At 42.4% G+C, this 24,609-nt stretch overlaps 1 protein-coding gene across 10 annotated transcripts in view; it reads right to left on the reverse strand.

The window, feature by feature from the left end:
• Positions 1 to 24,609, reverse strand: part of Ttc27 (tetratricopeptide repeat domain 27) — a 143,530-nt gene that overhangs the window by 9,481 nt on the left and 109,440 nt on the right. For 6 of the 10 annotated variants that reach the window (XR_015621710.1, XR_015621709.1, NM_001106706.1 and 3 more), the window contains 2 exon segments: positions 17,935 to 17,987; positions 13,846 to 14,011 (listed from right to left, as the gene is read on the reverse strand). Coding sequence is in view for 4 of the 10 variants with exons in the window: in NM_001106706.1 (NP_001100176.1) it covers positions 13,846 to 14,011; positions 17,935 to 17,987 (219 nt within the window). In the remaining 6 variants the exon portion in view is untranslated. 10 annotated transcript variants of the gene reach the window in all.

The following is a 24,609-nucleotide window of genomic DNA, read 5'->3' on the forward strand; positions in this document are numbered from 1 at the left end:
ATCTGTTAAGTCCATTTGGCTCATGACTTCTCTTAGTCTGTCTACGTCTCTGTTTAATTTCTGTTTCCATGATCTGTCCATTGATGAGAGTGGGGTGTTGAAATCTCCCACTATTTTTGTGTGAGGTGCAATGTGTGTTTTGAGCTTTAGTAAGGTTTCTTTTACGTATGTAGGTGCCCTTGTATTTGGGGCATAGATATTTAGGATTGAGAGTTCATCTTGGTGGATTTTTCCTTTGATGAATATGAGGTGTCCTTCCTTATCTTTTTTGATGACTTTTAGTTGAAAATTGATTTTATTTGATATTAGAATGGCTACTCCAGCTTGCTTCTTCTGACCATTTGCTTGAAAAGTTGTTTTCTAGCCTTTCACTCTGAGGTAGTGTCTGTCTTTGTCTCTAAGGTGTCTTTCCTGTAGGCAGCAGAATGCAGGGTCCTCGTTGCGTATCCAGTTTGTTAGTCTATGTCTTTTTATTGGGGAGTTGAGGCCATTGATGTTGAGAGATATTAAGGAATAGTGATTATTGCTTCCCGTTATATTCATATTTGGATGTGAGGTTATGTTTGTGTGCTTTCACTCTCTTTGTTTTGTTGCCAAGACGATTAGTTTCTTGCTTCTTCTAGGGTATAGCTTGCCTCCTTATGTTGGGCTTTACCATTTATTATCCTTTGTAGTGCTGGATTTGTAGAAAGATATTGTGTAAATTTGGTTTTGTCATGGAATATCTTGGTTTCTCCATCTATGTTTTTTTTTTTTTTTTTTTTTTTTTTTTGGTTCTTTTTTTCGGAGCTGGGGACCAAACCCAGGGCCTTGCGCTTCCTAGGTAAGTGCTCTGCCACTGAGCCAAATCCCCAACCCTCCATCTATGTTAATTGAGAGTTTTGCAGGATACAGTAACCTGGGCTGGCATTTGTGTTCTCTTAGGGTCTGTATGACATCAGTCCAGGATCTTCTGGCCTTCATAGTTTCTGGCGAGAAGTCTGGTGTGATTCTGATAGGTCTGCCTTTATATGTTACTTGACCTTTTTCCCTTACTGCTTTTAATATTCTTTCTTTATTTTGTGCGTTTGGTGTTTTGACTATTATGTGACGGGAGGTGTTTCTTTTCTGGTCCAGTCTATTTGGAGTTCTGTAGGCTTCTTGTATGCCTATGGGTATCTCTTTTTTTAGGTTAGGGAAGTTTTCTTCTATGATTTTGTTGAAGATATTTACTGGTCCTTTGAGCTGGGAGTCTTCACTCTCTTCTATACCTATTATCCTTAGGTTTGATCTTCTCATTGAGTCCTGGATTTCCTGTATGTTTTGGACCAGTAGCTTTTTCTGCTTTACATTATCTTTGACAGTTGAGTCAATGATTTCTATGGAATCTTCTGCTCCTGAGATTCTCTCTTCCATCTCTTGTATTCTGTTGGTGAAGCTTGTATCTCCAGCTCCTTGTCTCTTCTTTTGGTTTTCTATATCCAGGGTTGTTTCCATGTGTTCTTTCTTGATTGCTTCTATTTCCATTTTTAATTCCTTCAACTGTTTGATTGTGTTTTCCTGGAATTCTTTCAGGGATTTTTGCGATTCTTTCAGGGATTTTTGCGATTCCTCTCTGTAGGCTTCTACTTGTTTATCAATGTTTTCCTGTGTTTCCCTAAGGGAGTTCTTCACGTCTTTCTTGAAGTCCTCCAGCATCATGATCAAATATGATTTTGAGGGGCTGGGAATTTAGTTCAGTGGTAGAGCGCTTACCTAGGAAGCGCAAGGCCCTGGGTTCCGTCCCCAGCTCCGAAAAAAAGAACCAAAAAAAAAAAATATGATTTTGAAACTAGATCTTGCTTTTCTGGTGTGTTTGGATATTCCATGTTTGTTTTGGTGGGAGAATTGGGCTCCGATGATGCCATGTAGTCTTGGTTTCTGTTGCTTGGGTTCCTACGCTTGCCTCTCGCCATTAGATTATCTCTAGTGTTACTTTGTTCTGCTATTTCTGACAGTGGCTAGACTGTCCTATAAGCCTGTGTGTCAGGAGTGCTGTAGACCTGTTTTCCTGTTTTCTTTCAGTCAGTTATGGGGACAGAGTGTTCTGCTTTCGGGCGTGTAGTTTTTCCTCTCTACAGGTCTTCAGCTGTTCCTGTGGGCCTGTGTCTTGAGTTCACCAGGCAGCTTTCTTGCAGCAGAAAAGTTGGTCTTACCTGTGGTCCTGAGGCTCAAGTTCGCTCGTGGGGTGCTGCCCAGGGGCTCTCTGCAGCGGCAGCAACCAGGAAGACCTGTGCCGCCCTTTCCGGGAGCTTCAGTGCACCAGGGTTCCAGATGGTCTTTGGTGTTTTCCTCTGGCGTCCGAGATGTGTGTGCAGAGAGCAGTCTCTTCTGGTTTCCCAGGCTTGTCTGCCTCTCTGAAGGTTTAGCTCTCCCTCCCACGGGATTTGGGTGCAGAGAACTGTTTATCCGGTCTGTTTCCTTCAGGTTCCGGCGGTGTCTCAGGCAGGGGTCCTACCGCTCCTGGGCCCTCCCCCACGGGAGCCCAGAGGCCTTATACAGTTTCCTCTTGGGCCAGGGATGTGGGCAGGGGTGAGCAGTGTTGGTGGTCTCTTCCGCTCTGCAGCCTCAGGAGTGCCCACCTGACCAGGCGGTTGGGTCTCTCTCTCACGGGGTCTGGGAGCAGAGAGCTGCTGCGGGCCGGGATCCGCGGGTCAAGAGAATACATTTCTATATAAGACACCAAATTTATGAAAATTTGTTCCATCAGCCCAGGAGAACTCACACAGTCGCTCTAAGGAGAACCAGACAGTGTGGAAAATGTTCAAATAAGCTCTTCCCAGGCACTGGGCAGGCCTGGCGTTAGTGCAGGAGGCAAGGAAACAATGTCAGCCTCCCCAGCTGTCCTCCCATATGGCTGGTGACCCCATACTTCACCCATTGTTCAGAAGTACTTCCCTGTGTGAAGGTGCAAAGAGCGAATCTATTAATCTGTCATGATCTCATGATTGTATTTCGTCCACCCCCAAACTCATAAAAGTATCCATCACATTTTCCTGTAATGCTTTTACAGTTTTACCTCTCTGATGACGACCACGAAAACAACCACACTTAGATGCACTTGTGTGCACCAGGCCACACCCACTGCATGTATCAATTCATTTAACCCTCATGACAGGAAGAGGCTTTGTCATCTATAGAGTAGGAAGCTGAGGCATGAATGGTTAATTAAGCCTGCCCAAGGTCATGAAGCCAGAGACTTACGGACAGACAGGAGCCACACTCAGGCTGCCTAACCCCCAAGTCCACACTCACACACAACATCATTATTCTCCTTCGAATTCCAATTTAAACATTTTACCCATCAGAACTTATCCTGGCTTATAGAGTGAGGCAGAACTTAAGTTTTCAGGCTTAATGTCTGGCCAACTACTTTGAACATATAGAATGTTCTATTCTTATCCTACAGATTTTAAAATGTGTCATTCTCCTGTACTAAATTTTCATGTTTACTGGAACCTGTTTGTGAATTCCACTTTCCGTTCCCTTCATTCTTATAACAGATGTTAACTCTTTATATCATAAAGACATTTTTAGCTTTTTGCCTTTCTTATTTGTAACAAATATTTGTCACATGTTTTTTTAATACGGTCATAAAGATTCCTTCTGGTTTTCCTTTACTGCCTCAGGGTTCAAGAACTTTAGTCAGCACTCTCTTCTATTCCTAATTTTCTAGAAGACACAGTGTTTGGCATACACTTAGTCCGTTTGGAGTTCATTTGGTGCATCGTTAAGCAATGTAAATAAAAATTTGAAGCCTGGATGCTTTAAAAATTAAAACGACAATAATGTTGCTTATTGTGATAAATATGGGACAGAGAAATAAAATTATCTAAATCAATCATATCACATTCAATTTTTTTCCAAGTTGTCATTAAAGTGAAGAAGGGCGTTCCTGCCGTCCCATGGCTAAAGCCATGTAGCTATGAAGCTCAAAAGCCAAGTAGGCAGTTCTGAGACCCCGGTACCCGCCCTCCAGCACAAGGTGCTGAGGCTCTTGACAGAGATCAAGTGCCCTATCCAGAGTGCTCCCAGGAGAAACAAGGTTGACCACTGTGCCACCATCTTGTTTCCCTGACCACTGAGTCAGCCTTGAAGAGAAAAAACACGGTGCACACGTGGGATGAACAGAAATGCAGAATGTTGTGTGAACAGAAATGCAGAATGTTGTGTGATGGAATCGTCCAGCCCTAAGACTGGAAATGGGGGCTGGAGAGATGGCTCAGTGGTTAAGAGCACTGACTGCTCTTCCAGGGGTCCTGAGTTCAAATCCCAGCAACCGCATGGTGGCTCACATCTATCTGTAATGGAATCCAATGCCCTCTTCTGGTGTGACTGAAGACAGCTACAATGTACTCATCATATATAATAAATAAATAAATCTTTAAAAAATAAGATAGGAGACGATGACAACACTACCCAACCTCAGTGAGTCTTGAGCACACTGTGAGAAAGAGGACAGGTCCTGAGAGCCAGAGCTAGCAGCACAGAGAGGACAGCTGAGCTGAGAAGGGGCTATTTCACAGACTGGAACTCCACTTTCATATGATGATGAAGGGGTTCCCAAGGTGGTGGAGATTGATCAAATTGACTGAGGCACCTCATACCACTCTACACCTAAGAACACTTGAGATGGCAAACGCGAGTTTTTACTACAATACAAAAGTAGAAAGGACACTCTCCTAAGCAATGCAATGCACTCATGTGACAAGTAAGCAGAGGAGGAAGAACTGGGGAGGCAGTGGGGGGAGGCAAAGATAGGAAAGCACAAAAGAAAAAGCCTAAGTGTTACGTTTCATTCATCTCTGTGAGTTTGAGGCCAGTCTGATCTACATAGCTAGCTCCAAGGAAAGCTAGGACTGCATGTTTCTTCTTTCCAATGGCTGTTGGTCCTATGGAGTTGACATTAAAAAAAAAAAAAATCAGGAAAATAGGATACTGTATATTTAAGGCATGGTTAACTTTGTATTGTTACTTTCCTTAATTTAGTTAGTTCTAATGGCTTTTATGTAATCTTTATGTAATTCTGTAAGCAAGATCTTGTAATTGGTGAATATATACTTTGACTTTGTCCCTTTCTATGGATTCATTTGTTTGCTTTTCTTGTCTAATTATGCTGAAAACAACCCTGGCTATTATGAGAAAGTGGCAGTGGGCATCTGATCTTAGGAAGCAGTGTCTAGACCTCACCACTAAGAACACCGATCACTGTGGCTTTCCCTCATGTGCCTTTGCTGAACTGGTGCGGTTTCCTTCTGGTTCTCATTTGTTGGACACTTTTACTAAGAAACGGCCTTGAATTTCATTGAAAAACCTTTTCTGTAGCAGTTGGATGATTCTGCACGTATTTGATGCTTGTTCTATTAATGTATTACATCAATTTACATATGCTAAGTGATGCTTACATTTCAGGATTAAGTCTCACTTGGTAGTGTTCTCTACCACTATAATATGATATGAAATTGGCTTGGCAATATTTTATTAAGTATTTTTTACAGAACTGTTCAGAAGACATTTAGGTCTACATTTTTCTTTCCTATGTCTAGCTTTGATATCAAGATTATGCTGCCCTTATAAAAGCTCAGTTTGTTTAGATGTTTAGAGGTTTGAAGGCACTAGGTTCTAGGTTCCAGTGAGAGATGACATCTGATATTGTTGATTCTGTGCATACTAGTTACGGATGTAGTCACATCTTTTCTCTTTTGTGACCTGTCTTCATAGTCATTCGTTTAGGTTAACTTACCTGCTGGCAAACACTGGCCCCAGTGCTCTCTCACAGCTGGGTTACTTCTACGATTGCTAACAGTGCTCCCATTTCCCTGCCTTAGTTTCTCCACCTAAATCTTTGACACTGCTGTTATTAAAATAAACTACCGTTTCCACTCTCTGTCTCACTCACCTTTTCTAAAAGTCATTGTTTCCCTGGTTCTGCTAGCCTTGGTTTTGTTTGCTTTTCTTTATCGAGTAATTTCTTAAGGTATAAGACAGCTGATAAGGCACATGACTGGGGAAGCAGAGGCTGGTGGACTTCTGTGACCTTAGGCTAGACTATTCTAAATAGTAAGTTCCAGAACAGTCAAGGATACATGGAGAGACTCTGTCTCCAAAGAGCAAACAAAACAATCAGGTGCTGACCTGAAATCTTTCCTCTGTTTTAAAATGAATATCCAGGTAGCCATAAATGTCCAACTTATCAGGGCTTCTAAGTATCTCCTAAGACCTAATGTGTTTCCATTTTGTCTTTGAATACTTTCTGATTTTTTCCTTAATCTTACAAAGTGTTCTATGGCTATGAAGAGACACCATGACCACGGCAACTCTTATAAAAAAAAGCAATTAACTGGGGCCCGCTGACAGCTTTCAGAGGTTTACTCAGTTCTCATGGTGGGGAACATGGCAGCACTCAGGCAGGCATGGTGCTGAAGTAGTAGCCGAGAGTTCTACATCCAGACCCATAGACACCAGGGAGAGAAAGAGATAGATACTGGGTCTGGCATGAGCTTGAAATGTTCATCCTTCAACAAAGCCACACCTCCTAATCCTTCCAAGGGCTGGCATTCCCTGGTGTCAAGCAGTCAAACCTAAAAGGCCATTCTCATTCAAACCACCACAGCCGAGTATTTAAGAGCATGTTCTTGACTTTTCACAGTTCTGTAAATCTGGGATTTACTTTTGGGTGGTTTTTTTTGGTTGTTGTTGTTTGTTTGTTTTGTTTTGCTTCTATTTCTAATTTCACCCTGTGGTGTTCAGAGAAGATACTTATAAAATATTCCTTTCAAATCTGTTGAGACTAATTTGAGACTTAAGCTCATCTAGAAAGTGCACTGGAGGAAAACACGGAAGGCACAGTTCAGGTTTACACAGTACCTCGGGCATCTGACATTTGCTGCCGTAACTGCACGTGTGCCTCTTCCTAATGTTTCTGTCAACAGGCTGTCTTTACATACCGTGTGCCTGACATGCAGACCAAATTCTTCAAACACACTAATTACAAACTGTACAGACAAACCAACTGTAGATAAACCATGTGGAAAACAAAGAGTAGTGCTACAAACTTACTAGAACAATGCTTATGCACAGTGCCTAGTGTGGCATGTAGCCTATATCCAGGCTGAGCCATCTGTACTGTACTGTACAGATGTACTGTATTCAGTACATTTTGATTTCATCCAAACACTCAACACTCCTGTCAGAACCTCCTGCAGGGTAGGCTTGTGGTGACAAATCCCTGGAGTTTAAATCCTGAGAATGTCATAATTTGCCCCTCATCTGTGTGCATTTTGTTAGGTTGTGTTAAATGGCTTGGGCTGGCCTCACACTGTGATCCGTCTGCCTCAGCCTCCTCAGTACTTGGAATACAGGGCCGCACCCCATTCCCAGCTGCTCAGTTTTGCAGATGTAGGCTTCTTGGCTGGCAGAAGGGCTGGTTTTCAGTTTAATCCTCGATGTTTATGTCACACCTCTATCCCAGACCACGCTTGAGGAACGTACTAAGTGCATGACTGTGGGAACCACACTGATCCTGGAAGAGATAAGGCCTCACACATAACAGAGAAGCAATTCTAACATAAACAAATGCTGGCCAGTCTTGGCAAAAGAGCATTTCCATCTCCTCCTCTAACACACTAACCTTGAAGTCCTCAGCCAAATCTCATCACAGTCTTGGCCCGCTGCACAGAGTTCAGCCCTCTGAATGCTGGAGGTCTTCAGAGCAGGAAGGAATAGGACTACCTTGGGTCCTGTTACAAAAACTTCCAGGAGGGCTTCAGGCCAGAGATGAAGGAATTTCCCACCCCACTGTTTGCCCAACTCTGCTCTACTTGGAGATCTCCAAGTAAGATGCTTTTTCCTGTACTGATAACCTAACTCTTGGCTTCCAAAGCCTCCTTAGGAAGAAAAGACAGAAACTGCTTTGTATTCCTTCTCAATAACAGCAAAACTCTAACAAGTTGGGATGGAGCAGTGCTAGGAAGACGGCTCAGTCAATGATTCGCTTGCTTGAAAGCATGAAGCCCTCAGTTTGATCTGCAGCACCCTCGTACCAGGAGTGCTGGTGTGGGCCTATAATCCTAGCACCAGGGAGGCAGAGACAGGAGGATGGCTGGGGCTCACTGGCTGTCTATGCTTGCCAAGTACACGGGTTCCAGTTCAGTGAGAGACCTCTCAGAAAATAAGGTGATAAACCACTGAAGGAGACAACTAACACAGGACCCTTGGCCTCCACAGGCACGTGTGTGCATACATCTATGTGGACACACACGTGCACACACACACATGCATACACACACACATTCACATACACACACACACATGCACTCATGCACGCACACACGCCCATGCACACACATGCATACACATACACACATGCATGCATACACACACATGCATACACACATGCATACACACACAAACACACGCGCACATGCATATGCATGCATACACACACACGCACGCGCACACACAGACACAGACACAGACACACACACACACACACACACACACACACACACACACGCACACACACACATCCCAGATCTCCAGCCCCAGCTTCCTGCCCTCTACTGCCTGTCAGCTAAAACGCATCAACTTTATTAGCTCGCCCTGCTGAGCTTCAGGCTCCTCCAGTAAAACAGAGATAGCATCTATTTTCCAAAGCTGTAATTTATACAAAGTGGATCTGTTTCCTCTCTCTTTCTCTCAGATAATACTCAATCATCATTTATTCTCAGACTTTAATTTGGTTGGCAACCTGCCCTGCTGCCCATCAATAGTACCTTTTCATGATTCCAAAGAAAATATCAAATAGAAATCTACACAAAGAATACCATTGACACGCAGCTACAGGATAGCTATGGGATACTCGAGAAAGGTGACATGAACTGTGGTGACAGAAATCTCAAGGTTGTTTCTTAGTTGGGGAAAGCATGGTAGCTCAGCTGACTAAAATGAGACATAAGAGGACTTTGCAGTGACAAAAATGGCAGTCGGGGGGTTGGGGATTTAGCTCAGAGGTACAGCGCTTGCCTAGCAAGCGCAAGGCCCTGGGTTCGGTCCTCATTTACAAAAAAAAGAAAAAAAAAAAGGCAGTCGGGTTATATAGAATATATGACAGTCGATGTATGATGCTAAAAAGTCTCCATGTTTTATTACAAGTAACTTATACCTCAACTAAGAAAACTTTATTAGAAACAATTCACATGCATCTCAATCTAATGAGGAAACATACTTCACATAAGTCTTCCCTCAGACACCAAGGCACATGTCCACGTGACTCTATCCTTCAATTCCCACTAACGATATCCATTTTCTGGCCCTCACTGCAATAGCCTGCACCTTGGACAATCTTCAGTGTCCACTCCTAGGACTGCGTGCTCTGTGAAGATAATCTGTGTTAAGTGGCAAGAGCACTCAATATGTGTTCCTCCCCCAAACAAATAAGATGTTACTATATAAAACTCAAGTTCCTCTTCCAAGCCATTGTCATCTTACCAGACTAAGACTAAAAACAAGAGACCAGGAAGAAATGCAGACCACAGAACGTGCCCGAGGGCAGCAGCATCTGCACAAGGATTTGTGCTGCTCACTTCACTACAACAGAAACCTGGAAACTGAATGAAGACTAGTTGTGAGCACAAAATCAGGCTCAATGACCACTAAGTAAGAGTATGTATGTCAACACAGATGATATAAAGTACAGAGGTTAGAAAAGTAGTGTCATTATAGAATGCTGTTCCCAGGTTTTACCAATCTATACTTCACTCAAAATTAAGAATGAAGAAAACAACAATTCATACAGCTAATACACCCATCCACTTATTCCATTTACAAAAACCAGGAGGAAAAAAAAAAAAAAACAAAAAAAAACGGGGCTGGGGATTTAGCTCAGTGGTAGAGTGCTTACCTAGGAAGCACAAGGCCCTGGGTTCGGTCCCCAGCTCCGAAAAAAAAGAACCAAAAAAAAAAAAAAAAAAAAACAAGATAATCTCTCTCTAGTTTATATCATTGTCTATATTAAAATAAATATAAATGTATACACTTTATATACTCACTATGTGAAAAAATTAAGTCACTATAAGCCATATCTACAAGGCTACCAAGAGGACACAGGGAGGAACAGACACTGGCTGCTGCCGTGCATGCTGGCAGTGTGTCCTGGGCTACACAGCCACTGCTACTCACAAGGACTCTGTGCCCGAGATAACTCAGGCACTGCAAAGTGACCCTGCCACGGCTGCAGAAACTCACCAGAGCATGAGAGTGGCATGATATTCTACAGAGCGCCATTCCTTCACAGGGCTTCCCCAAGATGCAAAAAGAGACAGGGTCGTCTCACATTATTTCTGCAGCTGAATGTCTGAGACTCTCTAAGATGCTCATGAGGGCAGCCTGGACTAAGCAGTTGCTGGCTATCTAGAAATGACACTCTCCAAGTGTCCTAAAGTACAGCTTATCAGAAACGACTGTCTCTCCAGTGGTCCAAATGTGCATATCAAGCCAACATATCTCACCTGTGACACCTGCAGAGCATGGCAGTTCTCAACATGCTTCATGCACATTTCACAGAACCGCTTTGTCTCCAGAGCACTTAGTGGGACTGCAGGAGGGCTATCTTAAAAACCCAAAGGCTACCCTTGGCTACTCTAAAAATCATTCAACTTGGGGTGAAACTAATTTAAAGGTATTAAAATATTCATGCTTATGGATTGGAGAGAGGGCTTAGTGATTAAGCGCACTGGTTGCTCTTCCAGAGGACCCAAGCTCAATTCCCAGAAGCCACATGGAGACTAACTGCTCTCTGAAACTCCAGTTCCAGGGGATCCAATGCCATCTTCTAGCCTACATGGGACTGCATACGTGTACCCAGACATACATGCAAGCAAAATACCATACAATAAAAATAAATTTTAAAATATTCATACTTAGGAAAAAGTCACTGTATGAGAGAAAGTTTGTTTTACACAAAGGAAGAAAGGAATAATGAGAAAAAAGAATTTAAAACGTTAACTGGCCATGAGTGTAAATAAAGTATAATAATTTTATTTAGACAGCAAACTAAACTTTCAAAGAAGCTCACATAAGACAATGAGCTAAGACACACATAGGATTAGAAAATTGTAAACAGAAACCAACACAATTCAGCTGCCCAACACTCAGGAGGCTGGTTCAAGGCTAGCCTGGTCTACATAGTGAGTTACAGGACAGCCAGAGCTATGTAGACTCCCACCCTAACCCCCATGAAAAGAAAGAAACCTCTATGACTAGAGCAGTGAAAAGTTATTAATATGACCACTAAAACGTGCTTGAAAACCCCACTGGAGATAAAAGCTGAGATGTGGCTGAGTGGCTGAGTTCCTGTCCCGGGTTCAGTCCTCAGCACCACAGGATGAGTTAAAGCACATCAGTTTGTGCTGGGAAACACGAATGGTTATGGTTAGGATTTTTGTTCTTTTTCTGAAACATGCTTAAAGATGCCCCTAAATATGCTTCTTGAGTCCTTTTACTGCTGCTTGAGAAAGGTTCCGGAAGTATGTCTAAGTAAATGTTTTTATAATTTCAGGGATTTTGATTTGATATAGAACATGCCAAGTAAACAACTCAGGAGTTTTATCTTTAGAATCCAATAACTACTCTCAAGAGTGCTTTTGTTAAATCCTGACACTGTGACTCCCGTTTCCTCTCACCCACACACTCACAACCACGGCACACCAACACTCACACACACCAATAACAAGTTGTTTCTTCCTGTGGGAGAGGGAGGAGGCCCCAGCCCTGTGACAGGTTAGAAAGAAATACAAGCCCGCCAATCCTACTCAGATACTACACTGGCAAGAGACAGGAGCCATCCAGACAGAACCTGCTTCTTTCTGAACACCAGTTCTGTATTTTCTTGCCTTTTTCTGCAATCCTTATCTCTGTTTAATTAGTTAATTAGCATAATTAGTAGAGCACAGTCAATGGAGACCAGCATTACCACAGTGACTCCATAACTCTTATAACACAAAAGACATGCCTTTTCAAAATAACCTTTAGAAGGCTATTTTATCTAAACCATCAGTTCCTTTCAAATTAAGTGACAGGGAGTGGAGACATATATACACATACATTCCAGTGTCACATATATCCTACAATAGCACAAATGTATGCCACACAGCTGTGGTGAGAATTATTAAATGAGCTAATACATGCAAAGGACCAAAATAGTATCTAACACAGCCAGCTTTCAGTCATTACTTTACCACATTCCATCTAACCTGCCCACCATGCTCCTTAGAAAGCAGGGAAGGGTGAGTGGCAGAGAACACAGAAAAGGTTCCCACCTTTTGTGCTTACATACCACCCGCCACACAAGTCCAGCTCCTACTCTATTACAAGAGAAAGCTCTAGACTGGGCTAGATTCTCTTTATAGAACTAACCACTCAGTGTCAAGCATGAATGGATGATCAGGGCTTTTCCTGGATCCTCAAAATCAAGCCATAGAGCCAATGTTAACAGTCCTTCGTGGATAGATGGATCACTGAGGGTTGAGGGGACAGACAGACTAGAAGAGCAATCCCACTCACACCAGAAAGAACGTGGATGAATGACAGAAGAGAAACAAACGACGGCAGAAAAATGGGGTCAGACTGACTTCACACAGCCTTGCATTTAAAGCAACTACTATATCTAAAATGCAATCCCTTCTTTCTACAATGGACATTTACAAAGAAAAGATGGTGGAGGAAGAGAAAGAGAAGGAGAACCAACAGAAAGTTCAGACCTCTCTTCCACCATGTGGGTAGTTTAACTTGAAGTTATCCATTTTCCCAGTAAACCCAAGACTTAAAGTTAACTTGGCCAGTGACACAGCTGTGCTTTCAAGACACATATATGAGCCAAACAGGGCATTAACACAGGACTGTGATAAGCTCTGTTTGGAACTGAGGTATGTACCTCATGAGATCTGCAAGGCATTATCATATGTTGATGTGGCATTTGTGTGTGTTCTATATTGTCTTTATAATTTCTAATCAATCATTTTAAATAGCATATGTTAACTGTTACAAGACCTGAAGAGTTAAGTAGTTTTCCAGACTTCTCACTTCATAAGCCATAAACCCTTGAGAATTTTCTCTTTTGTACACCATCTTCTATTATAATTCAGCCCCAAAGGTCTTGTTTATTCAATTCTATTAGACAGCAAACATGGCGATGCAATCTCCAATACTCTCTTTAATAATAACTTCATCTAACCAAAATGACCATCTCTTTTTTTTTTTAAAGATTTATTTATTTATTTCATGTATGTAAGTTCACTGTAGCTGTCTTCAGACACACCAGAAGAGGGCATCAGATCCCATTACAGATGGTTGTGAGCCACCATGTGGTGCTGGGAATTGAACTCAGGACTCTGGAAGAGCAGCCGGCGCTCTAACCGCTGAGCCGTCCCTCCAGCCTGACCATCTCTTTAAGTGTTATAAACAACCCTCGGAAAGCACGCAGCAAACACTGCATGAATTCATACAGAATCTACTCCCACTACTACAAACCAGAGGGCAGGGATATCCCAAAGTAGTGAGTAATGCAAAGCCCTTTCTATTTCATGTCTGCACACGGACAGTATGCATGTAAACGGTACGTCAGATCGGCACAGCTGAGCGGCAGCAATACTGTGTGTGATGGCATCAGGACACTCAACATCAAAACGCCAGATGTGTAACTGGAAAGACTAACTAAAGAACTAAAATGCTGTTTATATATACTTCATGTGCTTCATAGGAAAGAAAACAACATACACCATAGAGGTTCAGTCCAGAACCCAAACTAAAACAACCAAGTGTGACTCCTACCTGAACATCTTTGTATTTGTCTCGCAGGTCCAGGAGCCGGTGGTAAGCTTTGATGGCCTCCCCAAACTCCCCGACGTCAGTGCTGGTGAGGATGTAGTTTTCCCAGATTTGCCAGTGTTCATAGTTACACTTGAGAGCTTCTTGTAACGTTCTAAAAGCTTTGACTCTGTGGAAGGTCAAATTTCAAAGAAATGAACAGCCAAGTCTTTTCAGTTAGGATAAATCATGGCTAAGTACATAAGAACATGAATGTGGATATCTTGTGTTACTATATCACTTGGGACTCAGATGTCTAAATACACAAAATCACCAATACAGTCCAGTAAGGATCTGAGGCACACATCGCACTCTCTGGGAATATGTCCTCCCTGACTTATTTACTACTCACAACCTCAACATTGCCCCAAGAAACGATAAATTCAAGTCCAGACTCCAACCTAGAGTAAACCACCCAGTAAGGCTGCAATCCGTCGACACAAATAGTAGGAAGCAGGCCAGTGGTCAGGGTGAACGTGAGGTCAGAATAAAAATCTCCTCACACTCTAAATAAATCTACCAAACAAATTCTACAACTTTGGGGGCGAGGGGAGGGTCTATACAAAGATAGGACAGTGAACAAAATCACCCAACAGGAGATAGGACAGTGAAAAAAATCACCCAACAGGACATAAAATTATTAAATTTAAGGCCAATTTTTAAAATAATTTTTTTGTTATGTGTATGGGCGGTTCTGCCTATCTGTATGTCTGTGCTCCATGAAGACATCTGAAGGGTGTGGAGGCCAGAAGAAGGGATCAGATCTCCTGAAGCTGGAGTTGCAGATGGCTGTGGGCTGCTTGTGAGCACCAGAAATTGAATCCAGGTCCTCTGGAAGAGCAGCCAGCACATCCTTAACCACTGACCCTGAGCTACTATTAAGTAATCTATCAAAACCAGGAGCCCATCAGAGGGGAACAAGAGGTGTTAGGTAGGTAGAGTGGGGGATGTGTGCAAAAGGACATACATGACATACAAGCATGAAGGTGATATGGACAGACAGAGAGGGAAGGGAGGAGTGGAGGGAGGAACAACAAAAACTAATTTGGTTTGAAAAGTTCCATAACGAAACTTTATTCTTTGTATTTTTTTTTAAGAAGCAGGGGAGGAAGAGGAGGAGGAAGAGGAAGAAGAGGAGGAGGAGGAGAAATCTATTAAGCCTTGAACATATTTGTTTCAAAATATGCCCAGGGACAAGGCAAGGGTATACCCTGGAAAAGAACAGAAGAAACAGCACTCAGCATGTGTCTAATACCACATTATATGTAACTCAAGAGAACACTGGTGAATTGGAAAAGAATGCTGAGTTTGCCAAAATCCAAATTTAAAAAAAAAATAAATAAAAAGAGAAAGGAAACAGAGGAAGGAATAAGACTTAAATATAAATCCGATAGAAATTCCAGAATATAGGAATGCAAGTAAGTGCCAGGATGCTATGTATCAAAGATGGTGGCTGAACATTTTTCAGAACCAAACAAAGATCCTAATGCTTTGGTCAAAAAAGTATACAGAAGATTCTAAGCAATACAGATATATAAAGTAAAATTATAAAACATGAAGATATCCTAATATTTAGAGAGGAATAACAACTGGGAAACAGTAGGTATTTCACCAGCGAGACGATAGAAAGCAATAAAACACGTAATTCTGCTAACACACCGAGTGAAATTAAGTTAGCCTAAACTTTTGTAACCTGATAAACTTGCCACTCAAAAAGAAATGTAAAATCAAACACATTTAAATGTACAAAGACTAAGGTAGTATTGACTGATCCTAATTTAAAGAACTACTAAAGGATCCTTCCTTGTAAAAATAAAAAGAAATCTCAAAAATGAAAAAAAGTAGTTTTCAAAATTCAGATGGACTGTTGCTACAGACTGTCTCCTTTCGCCATCTTGTACCACTGTTTCCCTTGTAACAGCAGGTATTGAGACTCCTCTGCTCTCCTGCTTACAAAGTAGTGAGCATCAAGTCATCTTCTTGAAGAACAATTCAACTGGCAATGATCAATGATGCAGGATATCTGTATGCCTCCAATCACAGGTTCCCCAGTTCAATACTTTTAATGAGGGGGAAGTAGGGAGCTGGCTTTGTCTACAAAGCATCTTCTTGCAAGCATAAGAATCTGTGTTTGATCCCCAGACCCACATAAAAATAATGGGTATGGTGATGTCTACTTATAATCTCAACTGGAGGAAGTGGGGCTCAGAGGATCCCTGGGATTCGTTGGCCAGTCGGTTTGGCCTGATTTGTGAGCTCTGGGCCAATGAGAAACCCTGTTTCAAAGTGGGTGGATGGCTGTTTCTGAACATGACACCCAGAGTTGTCATCCATCCTCTACACACATGTGCACACACATGCACTGAATTGTTTGCATTTCTCTTTTGGTAGGAATAGCTTTTTCATAAGAAGTTTCATCCCTTGGAGTCCCTGATCCAGCACACTGCATGACTGAGAAGTTAGACTATGACAGTTATACATGTGGGAAATATTTCCAAGGGTCCTGATATCTGGGGCGAGCAGACGGAAAGGAGTAAAGGACACAGTAGTGATCACAACAGAACAGATGAGACCATTTGGGGATATAAATATTGTTTTGAGGAGAACAGTAATTTTCTCTGAAATAATTTCCCAAATCAAACATTACTTATGTCTAGAGTCACAGTAAACAAATGAAAGCAGACAATTCAGGCTACTCTAGAAGAAGACCTAGGTTCTCTTATCAGCATTCCTGTGGCATTCATGACCATCTGTAAGTCCAGTTCCAGGGGCTTCCAATGCCCTCTTCTGGCCTTTGTGGGCACCAGGCATGAACATGATACGTATACATACAAGCGAAGACTCATACACATAGAATAAAAACAAATGAATCTTAAAAAAAAAAAAAAGAGTCTCACTACACTACATACAGGATTATCTTACAGAAAACTGACCAGATCCCACTATAACCAAGCCCCGTTGCCCTAGAGCAGCAGGTATCCAGTAAGCATGAACACAGCCCACTGTAATCAAGAACAATGTGATGTTTAAGAGAATGGTAGAATGAACTGACATCCGAGAGCAGAGGAGGCATTCCATGATCTCAGTGTGAACTGGCCTTTATATCTTCAGGAATATCTCGTGACCAAGTCTGAGAACAAGGCTACACAAAACTGGAAAGCTCGCCCCCATTACACTAAAGCTCTGCAGCAGCAACACTTTTCTCTGCACATCCTTCATTCTCACAGCCAGTCCACAGCCACTGGGCTGCCACTGGCGCCTGTCCTTTCTGATTCCACTCCAGTTACCTACTTTTCATTCCTTCCTTTTCATTAGAGCTCACACTACTCCACAGCTGGACTATTACTTTACTGTCACCTCCTAAAATAATCTACTCACTTATATCACTTCATTTGGCCACATGACTTCCTTTGCCCAAAAGGCATCCTTCTGCCCTTTCCACACGTCCTTCCAACCTAGCTTCAGTCTGAGGCAAGCATCCTTGAACCAGGATCACAAGTCTTCTCTTCTGAGATCTTCAGGGCTAAGTCAGTTCCCGACACACATGGACGCCTACTTTACCACAGCTCTCTCTGCAGACAGACGCCTGCTCAACCACAACTCCCTTTGCATTCTGGTCTTATGTCACCACACATGGCTTATATTGCTAATCAAATTTTACAATAATATTGCAGATTGTTTTATTTCTTAAATCTACATCTCCAGAAAAAAATGGGTCACATTCACATTTTATAAAAATGTCTAAGACAAGCAGTTAATGAGAAAACTACCTGTTGAGTTGACCAACTACAGGTCTGTGTGGGTTTAATCATGTAAAGAAATTCAGGGTGAAACACTTGGGCAACAAATACCAATTTCAAGAGATTTATCTTATTATTTATAGTGTACACTTCATCATACATTAAATGTTTTCGAGAAATAACTATACAATTAGATTCAAAGGTTCATTAAGTTACTCTAACTTATGTACAAGGATAGAAAAGAGGGTCAGACACAGATTTACGTATTCAGTTGAAGAAAATCAAGTTCTTCGCATTTGTTTTGTGTACTTACTTTTGTTTCAGTCGAATATAGGAAGTGGATAAATTGTTCCAAGCCTCAGCATTCTAAAATAATAGACAATCCAGTTAGAGAATGTTCTTAGGTAAGACACTTGCTAAAACCAAAATATAGCCCACTTTCCTAGTCTGTTATGTACCCCGAAAAAAAATTGCAATTTTTAATAATGTATGTAAAAGTGAAAAAGGCATAAAGCTAAATTAAACTTTATTTTTATACCTCACAGAAAAAATTTTAAAACCTAAACCAATGGCATAGCCATCACAGCACTAACTCAGAGTTCAGTTAAATTTTTATTTTGAAGTTTTGACATACAAAATTGTTGGAAATTCACAATATAATTTAACTAATATGTCCATTTTATGTATTCAAGTAAAATCAAGACTTACATAAATACTGATTCTAATAAGAATGTTATGAATCTTACTTTATTCTATGTTTTAATAAAATATAGTTCCTAACTGCCGCACATAGGATTTTAAAGTTAAATGGTACTGACTGCCCTTTCCAGATGTGGCAAAGCTAGTAACTGGCTAGCCTTCTCACCATAAAATTCTACAAAGTAGACAAAATAAGAACTGTTTGGGGAGTCAGACAGCAGTGGCCCAGGAGTGACCCTGGAGGAGAAAGCACTAAGGTGTGTCAGCAGTCAGCACGGCCTCTGTCCACAGACCACTCAGGGCTCACACACAGACAGGCAGACATGATCACAGCAAGTAAGCCCACTGGGATGAAGAAAGGCTGCAGGGCTGAGAAGGCAGCTGGAATCTGCAGCTAAGCACCATGGGAGAGAGGTACAAGAGCAAGTTCTAGAAAGTTCAGTAAATACTCCCCACCCCCACCCCCCAATCCAAGGCTGGGCCAAGAGCTTTACTACATGGCAAAATTTTCTGAGATCTGAAAAAAAAAAAAAATTGACTGTCAAAAATGCTTTGTGCTGAAAATACTGGAGGCCACACAGTGCTAGGAGTTTCAAGGTCTGACCAAGCAGGAGTAAGAGTTCTGACTGTCTAACCATGACTCAGCTCAATCTAAAAGAGCTTACCTCCGAACAGAAGGGCTGTCATAATTAGGAAACAACAGCCCAGAACCTATCCTAACAAAGCTTAACTCAAGATAATCCACAAGTACCTTAACTGAATGTCAAAATAAAACTGTCTCCCCAAGGGAAAATGAGGAGATACAGAGACTTAACAGCCACACCCAATGTAGCCAAGCAGGAGGCAAATCCCAGCACTGAGGAAGCAGAGGCTGGAGGCAGGAAGTTTCAGGTCAGCCTGGGTTACCCAAATGACCTATGTAGGGAAGATGCTGTCTCAAAGGAGAAGATAGAACTGAAGGAAGAAGAGAGGGAGGGCCAAATAAATTGGTAAAGATGCCAAGAAGCAGGAAAATTCCATCCATAACCAAAGGAAAGATTAATAAAAATAGAAGAAAAAATGCAAGAGCTGCTGACATACACATAAAAAGACTTGATAATGCTTATTAAAGTATATTCAAAGACTCAGAAGTCTTGAAGACAATGACAGGGCAGGACTGAGAGCAGGACAGCTGCTGAAAGGACCAAAGGGAAAGGAAATGCTTCAACCCCACATCTGTAATTAGCTCAAGGGACGCTGCATGGCCTGCGGGAAATTACAGGAGGAGCACCTCTTACGCTGAAGGATGAGCAAAGGGAAGTATGACGGGAAAGAGGCCGGACAGCTCAGTAGTGTAAGATTCTTACAATCAGAGTGCAGAGAGAGAGGGGAGAGGCCAGGGCAACTCACTCAGAGTCTCACTCAGTAGGTATGAGGCCCAAGTCCAACCATCATCATCAGTACACTGAAGAAACAATGGTCAAAGATTCTCCAATTTGATGAAACTTATTAGTGTCCATAAACCTAAAATATTTAAAAGTCCCCAAGAAAGGCAGATACAAAGAAAAAAAAGTACCTTTTTCAAAAGGTTAAAAAAAACAATCATAGAGGCAGATATAATAAAGAGATACTATACACGAGAGGGGAAATGTGTCCAAAATACACAGTTAACATATAAAAAGCAATTATTTTTCTAAGTTCTGCTAATATACTACAATTTCTAAGTTCTGCTAATATATTACAAAATAAGATTTAAACCCAGCAATACTTATAACAGGATCAAGCGATCTCAATTCAGGTTTTCACAAACTATGCCCACATAAAGACTTGGGTAAAATCTCCACAACAGAATGGTTCTGCATACTACTGTAAAAATGATGCAAAGACCCTTCAACAGGATGAGGCATGCACTGTAGACACCACAAGGCATTAAAAAATTCTGTATTATCTGAACAAATTCCTAATGTACAATTTTATTAATGTGAAGATACAAAATAACATATAAAGAAAAACTTTATAGCACAGCTACTAAGGGACACAGAAGGAGTTCAGGATGACAGGAGGGAGGGCATCAGGGAGCTGCTGGGGGCAATGGAGTTTTCAACACCTTATGTTTAAAAACTGTCCAGACTGTTCTCTTGACTGTGTGCAGCCTTAAAGTTACACTGTGCTAAAAGGCCAAGGAAGAAGGTGACGGAGGTGCTATCTGGTTCCTATTTCACACATACAGTTTACTGTGCTTCTGAGATGAAGGATGGACTCTGAAAGGCAGAAGTGCATTAAACAAACGCCTCTTATCAATATGATCTTCTTCATCCTCATTAGACCCAGAAAAGTTAGGTTAGTGTTTCAAACATTTATAAAAGCTAATGCAAGGCCTGCAAAGATGGCTGGTTGAGTAAAGTCCTCATTGCACATGCAAGAGAACCTGGGTTCGGAAGCCCAGAGCCCATGTGCAGAGAGGGCATAGTGTGGTGATCTGTACCTTTAACCCTGCACTGGGAATTAGCAAGGGGGTCTCCAGAGCTGCTGTGCCAGGCTCAGGGAAAGACCTTGACTCAAGGAAACAAATGATGCCAATTTATGGCCTCCAGATACTCATGCACAGGTACATACACATTCAAATGTGATGCTCCCCAACACACACAGTGAGAGGGAGAGATCTAACCAACCATAGACGGGTATATGCACACTGAAAGGACTAAATGTGATGACTTAGAAAGCTGACAACAGGGTCCATTTTGGATGGCGTCAAACATCTGAAACATAGTCTAACACCATAATCTTTCTTTTTTGTTCATAATTTGCAAGTAAGTTTTTTGTGCCCTATTGACAATAATGCTCTACAGAATGAGAGAAGAATTATGGTCAGATGCACAAGGGCCTGTGTGGCTAATTCGTCTGTCACAGACTATCTGCATCCCTTGTTGTAGGACAGAAGAGGGGAGAGAGGCGGGAAATGAAGAGGAGGGAGAGGAAGCAGGAGCCTGGCATGGTGCTTCAGCAGACCACGGCGCTCACTGCCAGGCCTAATAACTTGTGTTCATCATTGCCACCCACGAGGCAGGAGGAGAAAAATCAACCCCACATGAAGGCTGTCCTCTGACCTCCACATGCATGCCCTGCCCTGCCCTGCCCTGCCCTGCCCTGCCCTGCCCTGCCCTGCCATGCCATGCCCTGACATGCCATGCCATGCCCTGCCATGCACAATATCCCCCAACACACAAAAACACAGATGGAGGGAGGGAGGGAGGGGAGGGAGGGAGGGAGGCAGACATCTGGCTGGGAGTTAATCTTAGAAAAAAGAAGAGCGAGCATAGAGATTTAGGTTCTCCACGTTCATGGTAACAATGCTACTGTGAAGATTAAATGACACCCTTAGTAATATCTCAGATACCTTTTTTTTTATCAGAAGTTGACATTAAAATTCAACATGGAAAACTAAGGGGCCCTGAACAGCCAAAGGAACCGTGAAAGAGTCTGGGTGTTCACACTCACCATATATTCATTCTCTCTCTGTCTCTGTCTCTGTCTCTCTCTGTCTCTCTCTGTCTCTCTCTGTCTGTCTCTCTCTGTCTCTCTCTGTCTCTGTCTCTGTCTCTCTCTCTCTCTCTCTCTCTCTCTCTGGTTTCTCTCAAGACAGGGTATCTCTGTGTAGCCCCGGGTGTCCTGTAGACCAGGCAGACCTCATACTCAGAAATCCGCCTGCCTCTGCCTTCGAGTGCTAAGATTAAAGTCGTGCACTCCCCATTCTTAAACCTCCCCTCAAAGCTTCTGTGAGTGGTGCTCAGCACACAGAGACAACAGCTGATGAAATCTAACTGATATCTATATGTAAAAGAATGACACTGAACCCTTCCTTATGTTAAAAACAAAACTTAAGTAGTCTAGCACTGAAACTACACGAACTCTTAGAAGAAATGGTAGAAACAGTACTGAGATTATAGCTCAGTGGTCAAGCAGTTGCCTAGCCCCCCAAACCCTGAGTTCAAGCTCCAATAACGAAAGAAAAGGGGGCAGAGGTCAGTCATGAGATCTTAGCTTTGGCGATGGATCAGAAATAAAGAGAAAGGGGTTGGGGATTTAGCTCAGTGGTAGAGCACTTGCCTAGGAAGTGCAAGGCCCTGGGTTCGGTCCCCAGCTCCGGAAAAAAAAAAAAAAAAGAAAGAAAAAAAAGAAAGAAATAAAGAGAAAGAACAGATGAGTAAGATGTCAGTGAACCATGAGTTCAAGGCCAGCCAGCCTGAGCTGCATAGGGAGATCCAGAATGGCACAGGCAATAACAAGACCTGGTCTCCAAAAATTCGAACCAAACAAATACAAAAAAAAAATAATGTTAAGTTTTTGGGTCAGCAAGATGGCTCAGTAGGTTAAAGCCTGAGGTCCTGAGCTGGATCCCCAGAACTCATAGGAGTGAACCAGCTCCAGAGAGCTGTCCTCTGATCTCTTCACGCACGCCACACATAACACACACACACACACACACACACACACACACACACATGCACACACACACACATACATACACACACACATATACATACACACAAACATACATACACACACATACATACACACACACAGGTACACACACATACACACACACATGCACACACACAGGTACACACACACATGCACACACACATACACACATATACACACGCACATATACATACACACATACATACATACACACACATGCACACACACATATACACACACATATACATACACACACACACACAGGCACACAGGCACACACATACACACATATACACACGCACATATACATACACACATACATACGCACACACATGCGCACACACACATATACACACATATACATACACACGCACACACACACAGGCACACAGACACACACACACACAGGCACACAGACACACACACACACACACACACACACACACATCAATAAATAATAAAATAAGGGTCAGAAAGCTGTCTCAGCAGGTAAAGGCATCTGATGCCATGCCTGACAGCCTCAGTTCCCTGGATACACATGACGGAAGCAGAGAACTTGCTTCAACAAGCTGTCACGTGACCTGCACACGGGTGTTGTGGCACTTACACTCAAGCATGCACACACACACACACACACACACACACACACACACACACAGGCACATACATGCACACACAGAGATGCTCACGCAGTAAGTTGATCCTAAAAACAAAGTAAGAGAGGGGCCGGGGAGGTGGCTCAGCAGTTGAGAGCACTTGATGCTCTTACAGAGGACCCAGGTTCAATCTAACACCAATATGGCAGCTCACCACTGTTTCTAATGCCAGTTCCAGAGGATCTGATGGCCTCTGCTGGCCTCCATGGGCACTAAGCACTCATGAAAGGCACAGATATATGTGCCGGCAAAACATCCATATACATAAAATAAAATTTATAATTGTTGTTACTTTAAAAGGCATTATGAAGAAAGAGAGAAGGGGCTGAAGGGATAGCTCAGCAGGTAAGAACATGTATTGCTCTTGCAGAGGCTTAGGTTTGATTTCCATAATCCACATGGGTTCACAGCATGTGTAACTCCAGTGCCAGAGACCTGATACCTTCTTCTGACCTCTTCTGCATGCAAGCACCAGACGCATACGCAGTGCACATACATACATGCAGGCAAAGTAAAAACACAAAAAATGGAGGGCAATACCTACCTTTCATAAGGTGACTTATAGTTAGAATACACAAAGAATCCTTACAACTCAACAATAGCTAACAACTGTTTACATGGGCAAAAGATGTGAATAAACACTCCCAAAAGAAGACATTAGATCAGCCAATAAACATGTAAAAATGTCCAGCATATTATCCATGAAGAAGCCACTGAAGCCATGAAATACCACCCAAGAGAAGGTAGCAAGTGATGGCAGAGACGCTGAGAAACTGGAATCCTTGCTCACTGCTGGCAAGTACATTAAAAATGCTTCACTCCTTCTTTAAAGGGGGAACAAGAATACCCTTGGCAGGGAGTAGGGAGGCAAAGTTTAGAACAGAGGCTGGAGGAACACTCATTCAGAGCCTGCCCCACATGTGACCCACACATACACAGCCACCAAACTAGATAAGATGGATGAAGTAAAGAAGTACAGGCTGACAGGAACCGGATGTAGATCTCTCCTAAGAGACACAGCCAGAATACAGCAAATACAGAGGCGTATGCCAGCAGCAAACCACTGAATTGAGAATAGGACCCCCGTTGAAGGAATCAGAGAAAGGACTGGAATTGCTTGAAGGGGCTCGAGACCCCATATGTACAACAATGCCAAGCAACCAGAGCTTCCA

The sequence above is a fragment of the Rattus norvegicus genome, chromosome 6, assembly GCF_021556685.1.
Source record: "Rattus norvegicus strain SHRSP/BbbUtx chromosome 6, alternate assembly SHRSP_T2T, whole genome shotgun sequence".
Lineage (NCBI taxonomy): Eukaryota > Metazoa > Chordata > Mammalia > Rodentia > Muridae > Rattus > Rattus norvegicus.